This window comes from Lacerta agilis, chromosome 1 (genome assembly GCF_009819535.1).
Source record: "Lacerta agilis isolate rLacAgi1 chromosome 1, rLacAgi1.pri, whole genome shotgun sequence".
In the NCBI taxonomy this organism is placed as follows: domain Eukaryota; kingdom Metazoa; phylum Chordata; class Lepidosauria; order Squamata; family Lacertidae; genus Lacerta; species Lacerta agilis.
The window spans coordinates 44,846,218-44,858,022 of NC_046312.1; the positions used below are offsets into that span (position 1 = coordinate 44,846,218).

Genomic DNA, 11,805 nt, shown 5'->3' on the forward strand with positions numbered 1-11,805 from the left:
AAACATAATATAAATACTTCCATAAATAAATAAACAAACGAACAGGACCCTCAGGACTACGGAAACGAAACATCTCTCCGCCCGCTCCCTACACACGAAGGGAGCAGCTGCCTGAGGGGGAAGGGCCCGCGCGCATGTCGCGAAAGCCCGTTGAGGACTACGAGTCCCAGAATCCTCAGCGGCCGCCTTCCTTTTCTCCTGTCGTGAGGCTGAAGAAACTGAAAGTGCTGCCGCTGTTGCTCTTGCTGCTGCTGCTGCTGCGGCAGCCGCCGCTTTGGTCCGGTTGTTTCACCTTCAAACGCGCGGAGAAGGGGCGGGAGGCAGCGCAGCTGAGGAGCAAAGCATGAACGGGGGAGTGGATTACCTCCTCTCCGAGGAAGTGATCGATCTCACCAGAGGACCTTCAGGTACAACTCCAGAGTGGGGTGGCGGGGAGAGCGCGGCCGCGGCCGCTGCGTGGGCTTGGATCGCTGCCTTTCGCTTCCGAGATCTGACCCGGCCAACTTCCCCGAGCGCCGAGCAACGGCGAACTTTCGGAGCTGGGTCCTGACTCTTTGAGTTAGTAGGAAAGCGCCCGGCTGAGGCCTGTATACTTTTTGTCCTTGCGAAGCCGCTTGTACATAACTTCAGTCTGCGTGGGCGAGAGAACGCCTCTGTTTGGAAATGTTAATAATAGACTGTGCCGACTTGGTGCAGCTTTTTCGGCCTCTCTCTTCCCCCCTCCCCCTTGCAGCACGAGAGAGAATGGTTCCCACTGCATTGCACTCTGGCTCACATCACATTGCCTACCATTTTAAGTCGCTACATCACATGCTTACCATTTTGAGTTATTATATATTTAGTGGATCGAAGGCTTTAAACTTAACCTTCGACTTCACTCAGAATTGCATTGATTTCTTAATAAGCCAAGCACATTTTTGTTTTTCTGCGGGTATATTTGAGGCAAACTGCATGTACTTGCAGCTGCAGTAGAACTCTCTATGATCTACCCACAGACACACCAACAGCAGAATGGAAGACTGAGGTTGCAGTCCTGTGCACACTTACCTAGGTATAAGTTCCTTTGCAAGGGAGCTTCTGAATAAGAACATAAGAAGAGCCTGCTGGATCAGGCCAAGGGCCCATCTAGTTCAGCATCCTGTTCTCATAGTGGCTAACCAGATACCTGTGGGAAACCAGCAAGCAGGATTCAGTCACAAGAGCAGAGCACTCACCCCTCCTATATATACAGATGTATAGGCTTCCACTTGCTGCACGATAGAAGAGTGAGATAGAGCTGTTGTAGAAAGAAAGGAACTGCCCATATCCTATCATATTTGCTACAGTCGAAACAAAATAGAAAATTCTTTCCAGTAGCACCTTAGAGACCAACTGAGTTTGTTCTTGGTATGAGCTTTCGTGTGCATGCACACTTCTTCAGATATTTGCTACAGTTCAGAATTTGCCCCAAATTAAAGCTCATAATTCCTCCTCTGAATACCAAGATTCATACAGTACAGGCTACCTTTTAGCAACTTTGGTTCATTTTGATTGCTTTCTAATTTAGCATATTTGACGATTTCATATCTTGTGGTCTTCATTATTTCCTTTTAACATTGCCCGATGGACTAATCCCAATGCTAATATGAATTGTGCCCTGTGCTAATGGCATTCTCCAGTTGAAGAGTAGAATCAGGGTGTACTCATCACTCTACCTCAAAATGATTCCTATTAACATCACAAAATATATTCCCCTGCCATTGCATAGTAGTAAAAAGGCAAGCCTCTTTCTAACCAGGATTTGCAACTCCTGCTTTCAGATTTTGATTAAAGTTGGAACCTTGGTTTAGACATTGGGTGCACATGAAAAAGGTGAAGCAGGTTATGGCTGACAGGGAAGGGAGGGAGCATTTGAACCTACTGACGACCTTCGTGGTTAAAAGATTGGCAGCATCTGGAATGGAATCTGGGATTTGCGAGAGACTAACACTCTTAAGGTTCTGTGCAAGGTGATACTAGTTGTTGTAGACTGGATCTGCACCACACTTACCCCTCTCCTTGTTTGTCAACTCTTCTTTGTAGAATCTCCTGAATACTTTTCTGTAGAAATTTGGCCTTATTGATTGCCTGTCCTTTGCTGCCTGGAAAAGTGAGACAGCATGAATAATGAACTCTAGGCTAATAGGATTCAACTGTTTCAGGGCCAGGACTATGCCTCAACATGGGACTTTACTTCCTCCCTTCCATATATATCCTTTGCTCTTTAGAGTGACCAGACGCAAAGGCAGCAGGGCTGCTGTATTTTTGACAGCTGTATAAAAGAGATTTTTGATCCACCATAGACTGGGCCCCAATCCCCTCAATTTACTCTCTGTCTCTGTCTCTGAAATGCTGCTTGTTGCTCACAAGCAATTTCTCACTAACAGTCCAAATTTGGTCTAGCTAAACCTTCCCCAACCTGGTGCCCTCCAATATTTTTGGCTACAAGTGCTGTTAGCCACAGCCAGCATCTCTGGTAGTTGGGGATGATGGAAGTTGTAGTCCAAGGCATCTGGCTGGGGAAGGCTGGCCTAGCCTGCTAAAATTCTTAGCAACTGACAAGACAACCTACATCAGAACTATTTGATCTTGGACAATCCTCATAGGATTATGCCATTTTCTAGTACAGATGAAGGATCACATGTTTGACCACCTTGTGTCATCATCATAATCATCATTATCTGCACATGAGCAGAGAAGATTTAATCCTAGCCTTTCTTCTTCCCATGCTCAGAAGGCGTTTGAGCCAAGGGAACAGTCACACTTGGAATCTACCCCTTGAGAATTCAGACGATGAAGTCCTGGGACCATGTAGTGTGCTTTTCTTCTTGGATGAGCCTCAGGATATAAAAGCAGTAACCGAGGGGCTGAAAAGTGATTTAAACATTACTCTTGATTTTGTGTATATATATGTTGATGAAATGCACAATTCATTTTTTTGTCTTGCAAAAAAAATTGCAACTAGATATTCCGTCATTATGCCCGTAACCTAGCTTTAAGGGGCATTAGGGGAATAGCTAATATATTTGAGTTTCTAACACTGGCTCTGTCTGATTAAGGTATCTGGAATGTACGAATTCAATTTTACATAAGGAGACATTTGCCTGACCTCATTCTTATGTGAAGATCGTTTATCCAGAAAGAAGGCCCTAAAACTATTGTCATTTCTGGCTTCTTTCCAAACTGTGTTACTTAACATTAAAGTGAAAAATATGCTTTTACTAGAATTGGTTTTTGGTTTTAAAAAAATATAGCATTGGCCTTGATCCCAACTTTTGGCGTAGAGTTCTACTGGCATAGAAGGATGGCCTCAGTTGGGTATTTTGGGTGCCTAGTTTATTTTTAGTCTTGGTTCTCATTTCTGTCTACCTTGTTCTTGTTCTTAGGTTTGGGGTTTAATATAGTCGGTGGAACAGACCAGCAGTACATCTCCAATGACACGGGCATCTACGTTAGTCGGATCAAAGAAGATGGAGCCGCCGCCCTCGATGGACGCCTGCAGGAGGGGGACAAAATTTTAGCAGTAAGTAGTTTAGGCCTGAGACCTGTTTGTTTCTGCAATGAAAGGAGGGGAGCTTCCGGGTAAGATACTGATGCCGTTCCTCCACCTTTCTAGAAGTTTGGACTGTTTGCCTCTGTGGGAAAAGAAACCTTTCTGATATCTTCCAAGTTTTTTCTCCCCCCCCCCACTGAAAATGAAAGTAGCAAATATTGCCTCACAGTAAAGGCTCTGTTGCACATTGAAAATGTAATATGTACTCACTGATGCCCTTAGGTCGTCACACATCATTTTTCATTATGTGAGCCATATAAAAAGGCGCTGTAAAGAGCCACAGATTTCCCTAGTGTGTTTCTAGAGTATGCATTGTTCTTGGTTTGAAGCCACTGTTTAACTTATGCAGCTCCATTCATGTATGCGATGTTTTAAAGAGTAAGACAAGCAAAGAAGACAAGAGTCCTTGCTCTAAGAAGCTCACAAATCTTTATTCCTCACTTGGTGCATGCTGGGAAACAGAAGGAGAGGCAAGGTGACAAGGGATGCAAAAATGCAGTGTGAGAACCAAGCTTCACTGGTTGAGGGTGGAAATTTCCTGCCCCAAAACTCTAGTTCTATTTGTCAACTTATTATTATTTTTGCTTCACATGCAAATTGTCTTCAGGGCATCACAGTGTGCATGCAGTTGTGAGGATGGGGAGATACATAACCACGTTTCTCATAACTCTGGAAATGGGCATGTGTTTACTTTTAATATTTACATTGGCTGTATTTTTATTGAACCCTCTTTCTAAACATTACTCTTGATTTTAAGTATAAATACCCATTTATAAGCAACTTTCTTCTGGAGGCAGTGATGTGGCTATGTGGACATCCCTACTTCTTTGCTTTGTTTTCGTCTGAGCCCGTGTGGTTGGATACTAAGGCTTTCCTGCTCCTCAGTTTATGTGTGTCTGTCCCATCCAACCCCCTCTGTTCTTCTCACCTGGAAAATAGGTGACCTACCACTATGACAAATCCACAGCATCTAACAAAAAGTAGGCACACTTAGGTTGGGATAGTAATTGATTCAAATTGGATTCGTTTAGAGGTACTTGTTGGAATACTATCACATTGTGCTGCTTATTTTACAGTGCAGTACTTAAAACAGATAGGAATTCTTAATTGTTCTGAATGAGATTTATCCCAAGTAATGTACATTTACTGCTGAACTCGTAAAGCTTTCCAACGCCGGCATGATTTCACAAGCTTGGGTGCTTGCCTATAGTTAAGAAGTTATGAATTTTCTGTTTCAAGAGTATATGGAGAATCCTGGCCGTTTCACTGCCTGTTCCCAAAATATAAAAGGGTGTGAAGCACTTTGAACGCTTACATACTGTGTAAATGCTATGTACAATCCAACATCAAACCTGGCTTGTCCATGTATGCCTAATTTGTTGTTTTAAAATGGTTTGTTTCAGGTTAATGGCAAGGAGCTGAAGAACATGCTGCACCAGCACGTCGTGGATCTGTTCAGGACTGCGGGTGATAAAGTATCACTAAAGGTTCAACATAGGGTGTGTATTATTTTGTTTCTTGGAACTTACCGCTATAGCTTGAAAGGTTGTGCCCTTCCAACTGCTGCTTCTGAGATTATCCATGCAGGTGATGAGCCTTAATAAGATTGGGGGGGGGGGGCAGAAAGAGTTCCTAGCTGGCTGTACATATATTTTAAACATGAAACTTTTCAATCCCTGTGTTATTCGTGGTGCCCCTTTTCTGGTGTCCATCCACCCACTGGGAAGATTTTGGATTGTGTAGTCTGAAGGCAAATGAGGTCACTACTTTGCTGAAGCTAAGCAGTATCTGGACGGGAACCTGAGAACCCAATGGCTGCCACCCTGACCTTAATGAAAAATGTCTATAAATGTAATAAGCCATATAAATATTTGTTGTTGGTATGCCCCCATGGCAGTGTTGGGGAGCCTGCAGGGTAATCCGTCCTACCAGGTGGCCTCATTTGACCTGCCAAGCCATATTGGCTAAGCCATGTCCACCTGCCCCACACCTGACTTCATATATAGCATGAGGTGAGGGCCAGGTAAAGATGTGGCTGGGTCTAAAAAGGGTTTCCAGGCACCTGTTAGGCAGCACCTACAAAGCCCTGTGCTGCAGTGTAATGTGTCTTCAAGAGTGTCTCTCAGTTCTCGTTTCCTAACACTGCAAATGATTGCTGTTGTCACACACATGTGATCACCTTCAGAATACATCTCACTCAACATGTGATATGCCGAAGGTAAAATCCTCTCCTTGATTACTGTAGCATGCAAAAGATTTTCCAGTATCAGCATCATAATTATAAAAAAGAGTCTCTCTTGTCCCAAGCAGATTATGATCCAAAGTTTGAGGTTGACGGTGGTTGGTGGGCTTTGTGGGAAAAGTGGCTGTTGAAGAAGGCATCTGCAGTCTGCCGTCAACAATGGCAAGAAGCCATTCTCTAGAGGTGGGAGACTTTATGACTTATCTCAAGCATAATGTGGAGGCTAGATTTGGTGACGGTAGGAAAACGAAAACAAAAAAGAAAGTTTGGGTAGCCTCATTATTGTGCAAAGAGCACAAGCCATCTAGGGTTAATGAATGTTCAGCTTTGCCGAATACTAACTTGGAGCAGAATCATCCTCCGGTTTCCCGACTTGAGGGTGTTGCTCCTGCTTGGCTTGAGAAGCATGTGATCCTTAGAAATTGCTTGAGGTTTCTTGCTCTGGCTTGGCTGAACTCAATGCCGCTCTCCTCCTTCCTGTTGCAGCTGTTGCCCCAGAATGGTCCCTCAAGCCACCGAGGGGACGGAGACCCGGGAGGCCTTCCTTTGGCGGTTATCATAGTGCCGGGGCTGGCCATAGCAGCGGCTGCCGTGTGGGCCTTCGTGAGATATCGGCAACGGGTGTGACTTGACACTTCTTCTTCTGGAAGACCCACAGATCTACAAAATAATTTAAAGAGAGCAAATCAACAATCTTATTCTGGACTGGCATGGGGGAGGGAAGGAGAGAATCATTGCCTGATGTAAAGTTGCTGCTGCTTGTGATGTTGCGTATTGCATGTATATGGAGGTACGGTGATTGTTTCTGGACTTGGGATGTCCCATTTCACGGGTTCTGCTGAAGATGGCATAATCGCCTTCTGGTTTTCCTTTTTCTTTTTTGTCCCCTGAATGTTTTTGAAATGTGGGCTGTGATACACAAGATCTATACAGTGACCAGAGAGGGCTTTTGTCATCCTTCTCCTGCCTCTTGACAAACAGCTTCTGTAACTTGGGCAAAACTTCTGGAGAAGTTGCGAGCCCAGCTGTGGTTTGGTGGTGCTGCAGGGAGTCAAAATGCCTTGGAGCATGCAGCAGATTCTGCTTGCCTGTTCAAAGAGCCTCTCTGGATTACGGATGCAGCATCTAAGTAGTTTTTTTTTTTTTTTGGTAAATGAATTTTTATTTTTAGAATTTGCCCTTTTTTCTTTCAAGTTTTCTCACAACCCATACACATGCCCCTTGTACTGGGAGAGGAATGTATATAATGGTTGTGGTGGGCAGACTTTTCTTTTAAAGATATGCCTTAGAGAAGGATATCGAGTTAGACTAAAGTTCCCACTTCAGGTGGATTGCTGGTACAAAATAAGCCATGAGTGTTGGGATTGGCCCTGAAAGGGCAGGAGGTGGCATAGCTTAACAGGGCCATGTGGGGAAGGGAATGAAGTGCCAGCCACAGAGGCTTCTTAGGTTTTGTTCATGGACTTGGAAATACGTTCCATTGAAATTCGTGGGGTTGACTCCCAAGTAAGTACATGCATAGGATTAGAGTACAAGGAGAAGGTTCAAATGAGATGTAACAGGAAGCCTAGTTACAATGAGGGATCGTGCTCAGCTTCTTGAGAAGCATGAATCCATTGGGGTGAAAAAAGCATGAAATATCAAGTAAGCCTTCGCCAAACTGGTGCACTCCAGATGCCAGTAGGACTACAACTCCCATCATCCTTGACCATGCTGTCTCAGGGTGATGGGAGTTGGAGTCCAGCAACATCTGGAGGGTATCAAGTTGGGGAAGTGCATTAACGCAAAGCAACACTTGGGGGGCCTAATCAAAGAGTGCAGCTTTCTGTTTATGGAAATCTATATTGAGGTAGAATATTCATTTTCCATGTGATACTTCTCTGCCAAAGTGGATGCACCATCATGAGGAGCGTTGGTCTACCCAGAACTACTCTTTATGGAGAAGAACTGGGTGATGTGGCTTCTGGGAAGTGTAGCGATAGCTACTATTTACATGGGAGAATTAATTTGGTGACACATTTACTTTGGAGAAACAAAGCTAGCCTTGCCCATTCTGGATTGTACATCTGCTCAGGAGATGCCTGTGCTACCAATTTCATGCTTTCGGCCAAGTCAGCCTTGGGGCAGGGGAGGAGAAAATTCAGCTAACTGTCACTGGGCTGTCATGGTACAACTAGGTGTGTTGAGCTAAACTCACCTTGCTGCCTTGAACAGTTTGGGCAGGAAGATCAATGCTTGAGCTGAAGATCAGCGACTGCAAACCCCAGAGGACAGTGTGTGTCATACTGCATCCATATTAACCCAGTTCTTCCATCACGGTTCTTGACAGCCTTAGGAAGTAGGGAAATATTACGCATGGCCCCATTGCATCCCCTTGCTTTTGCTTAAGCAGTGATAACATCAAGTGTTATTGTCAACCGACAGCTAACCTTGCAATGATCTGGGGTAAATTCAGTGTTCATTTCAGAAGGACAAAAGCTGTAATCCTAAGCACAGTTACTAGGAAGTCAATCCAATGGAACGCTGGAGGTTCCTTCTAAGAAATCATGTTTTGGGTTGAGAGATCAAATTAGTTCCCCCAGTCGTGGAGTATTGAGTGTCTCTTTCAAGTAATGAACATTGTATGTTCGTGCCACACATCATCTGACTGAAGAGCCTGAATAGATTCCTATAAATGCCCAGTACAGTTTTTGAGCCATAATCTGTGGGCCTTGCTGCGACGAACCATTTTTAAAAATAGAGATATAGAGATGTTAGATGATGTTGAGATGGGACGCAAAGGAAAGGCAGCAACAACTTCACTTTCAAGACAATTAACCTTCCCACGTGGATTGCAGCATCCGTTTCACATTTCTTTGAGCGAATGTGTTTCCTGTACTTTCCAAAAGAACGTTGATGTGAGAGATCTGTATGATGCCAAAAAAGTAAAAAAAATCACATATGCAATATATATATATTGAGACTATAAATTGTAGTCTTGCAGTGGTTTACTTTCCTAATCTCTTAGCTTTTCTTTGCAGGATTTTGAGGAAATGCTTGAGGTATTTGTCATGACTGGTGCTTGGCTAGTGTAGAGCCCTTGAAAGAAGGGCTATAGCTTGGTGGTAGACCATCTGCTTTGCATGGAGAAGGTCCCATGTTCAATCCCTGGCATCTCCAGGTAGAGCTGGAAGAGACACTTCTGAAAATCCTGGAGAGCTGCTGCCAGTCAGTGTTGACAATGCTGAGCCTTATGAACCAGTGGTTTGACTTCCTAGGGAAACTGGTTCCAGCAACCAGAACTTAGTGCCATTATTATTATGCATTTACATACCACTTTTCAGTCCAAAGGTCCCCAAACCAGCAAACATCATATGAACACAACAAAATATATAGTGAACTACAGGAAAATGTGATTCAGCAAGGGAGGAGAGCGGTGTCCTGTTTGTGGGCTTCCCCAGAGGCATCTGCTTGGCTGCTGAGATAACAATATTGGTGGGCTAGATGGGCCTTTGGCCTGATCCAGCAGGGCACTGTTTAATAATCAAACACTAATTAAACTTGAATCTCACCATCCAGCTCAAGATGACTGTCAGAAATCAAAGTCTCATAAACGGTTGGCTAAAAAATCAATACAAAATAGAATGTGGACAGCTGGCACCTCCACTAGCAATAGGTGACATCAATTGATTCCCATGGAAGGAACAGCAGGATGGAAAGAAGTCCTCGGCCACATTCTCTGCTGCGACAGTCAGTGACCTCTGCAAGCAGCTGGGCAAATGGAGACTTGTTGATAGTTTGGCCCCTCCCTCTGCACCAGCGTGGTGTAGTGGTTAAGAGCGGTGGACTCGTAATCTGGTGAATCGGGTTCGAGTCTCCGCTCCTCCACATGCAGCTGCTGGGTGACCTTGGGCTAGTCACACTTCTTTGAAGTCTCTCAGCCCCACTCACCTCACAGAGTGAGTGTTGCGGGGGTAGAAGGGAAAGGAGATTGTTAGCCGCTTTGAGACTCCTTAAGGGGAGTGAGAGGCGGGATATTGAGTCCAAACTCTTCTTCTCTGCTAATAGTAACAATTCATGGGTGATTCATAATAAAGAAATGGAAATTATTTTTATATTAGGTTTTCAGATTGGTAATGTTTTGGAGAGGCAAGCAGACAACACCCTAAAATTGAAATTTATAACCTCTCTCTTTAATTTAGAGTGTACCCTTAGTCCAAGACAAACTGTAAAGTGCCCGCTTTGGGTCCCAGGTGTGAAGAGACACTCCCACGTGTTTTGCCCTTTCCTCATTTGGAAGAGAACATTTCCTGATAGTTTAGTTGTTCTTTTCTGTATTTTGCCTGATCCCTTTGGAAGTGCGCAACCAAATACACCCAGCATGTTCTAAGCGAGAAGCACATCACAGCAGCATTCCGTCCCTTTCTTACCATTTGCCAACACACTATTGTTTGCTTTTCTTTGCTAGTGTGGCATATTGAGGGAATGTCAGAAGGGCCCTTGCTGGAAAGCCTGAAAGGGAAGCTCAGAAGAACAAATTGGTTTGTCGAAGATGACCCTGAAAGGATGACTTTTCATACAAAAAATAAAAATCAATCAACTATTGGAGTTAAACATTTAGGAACCGTTTTGTGCTTGAGACACTGGAGACTGGCACACCTAGGACATGACTGAAGGGGCTATTTTGCTTATTGATTCAGGCAAAAGAAATGGGCTCGCTTGCTCCACTTCAAAGCGGCAGCAATTACAAATGCCAGTGTTGCTAAGTGCTCCTATTGTGCAACTGCATCCCCCCCCCCATCCCCACCTCCAAAATCTGCTTGGTGTACCCTTAACGCAGCAGGAGAAAGGCAGCAATCAGCATCTGTTAAGTGGCAGTATACATCAAGCAACAGCTTTTAAAGAGAAACCTTTCTGAATTGCCACACGAACTGCAGGTCACAGTAGCTGGAGTGGGGCAGAGGCACCGCAGCTTAGTTTATTATGTTCTGTATTCAGCAGCACTATGGCAACACCAAGTGACAGCCGTGCTGTTTTTCTAATGGAAATTCACAAGCATCTTGCAAAGAGAAAAAGCTATGGAAATATTACCTTGAATGCCTTGTGGGGTTCAATTTCCTCACTTGGCATCTACAGCAGTGGCGAACCGAGCCGCTTGGCTGCCGGGAGCGACAAGCCCAGCGGCACCCCCTGGGGGCGGGGCGTCGCTCTGTAGCGCACATGCGTCATGACATCAAGACACATGCGCTATGGAGCGCAGTCCGGCTGGGCTGCCTGGCGCGAACGGCTCCCCATCTGCGGCGGCTGCTCGCGCCCAGCAACTCGTAAGGCTGCAGTGCACAGACGGCTGGACTGCGTGTGCAAGTGCGGATATGCACAGTCTGTCCAGACTTCCAAGCCGCTGCCCGGCACCCCTTCCGTGCGGCGGCTGCTCGTGCGGAAGGACTTCCGGGCGGCAGTTTGGGTGTCGCACTCATGGGCGGGTGGCTCTAAGTGTCAACCCCCCCCCCCCAGGCTGGAACCCTGGGCGAAACACCCCCATCGCCCCACCCTCGCTATGCCACTGATCTAGAGACACTGTCCTTCCAGTGGTCTCCCTCCAGATTGCATTTAGGAAGTTACATGGTGCTTTATAAACTACATTGCAGAGGAAAGCCAGTTGGAAAACTGCATTCACACACAAGAAAGATCTCAGTTGTGCAAATAAATATTGGGTTTTGGTTTCAAAGGACCAAATTCAATTAACCTGGTGCACTAGTGGAAGGACTCCTGCTAACTCAATAGGGCTTTCCCCCTTTCTCCAAATCTCTGGAGGGTTGGGCAGACCCCCAGAACAGGGCCCAGGGAGAAGGAGAGGGAGATTGTTCCATCTGGAAAACAAATGCTTGTGCTGACAATCTTAGTGCAACAAATTCCACCCAAAGCCTTTGGATTATATTCAACCAAGTCACACTCCTAGCAGGCTCACTTAAAATGAACCTTTTCGATTCCCCGCTCCTCCACATGCAGCTGC

General features: G+C 45.2%; 1 protein-coding gene across 1 annotated transcript; it reads left to right on the forward strand.

Annotated features, from left to right (window-relative positions):
* Nucleotides 1-270: 270 nt before the first annotated feature.
* SYNJ2BP (synaptojanin 2 binding protein) lies at nucleotides 271-8,756 on the forward strand. The gene is made up of 4 exons (XM_033146731.1): nucleotides 271-407; nucleotides 3,405-3,541; nucleotides 4,975-5,070; nucleotides 6,300-8,756. Exons 1-4 carry the CDS (start codon nucleotides 344-346, stop codon nucleotides 6,438-6,440), a joined length of 438 nt encoding a protein of 145 aa, XP_033002622.1. The 5' UTR covers nucleotides 271-343; the 3' UTR covers nucleotides 6,441-8,756.
* Nucleotides 8,757-11,805: the final 3,049 nt, after the last annotated feature.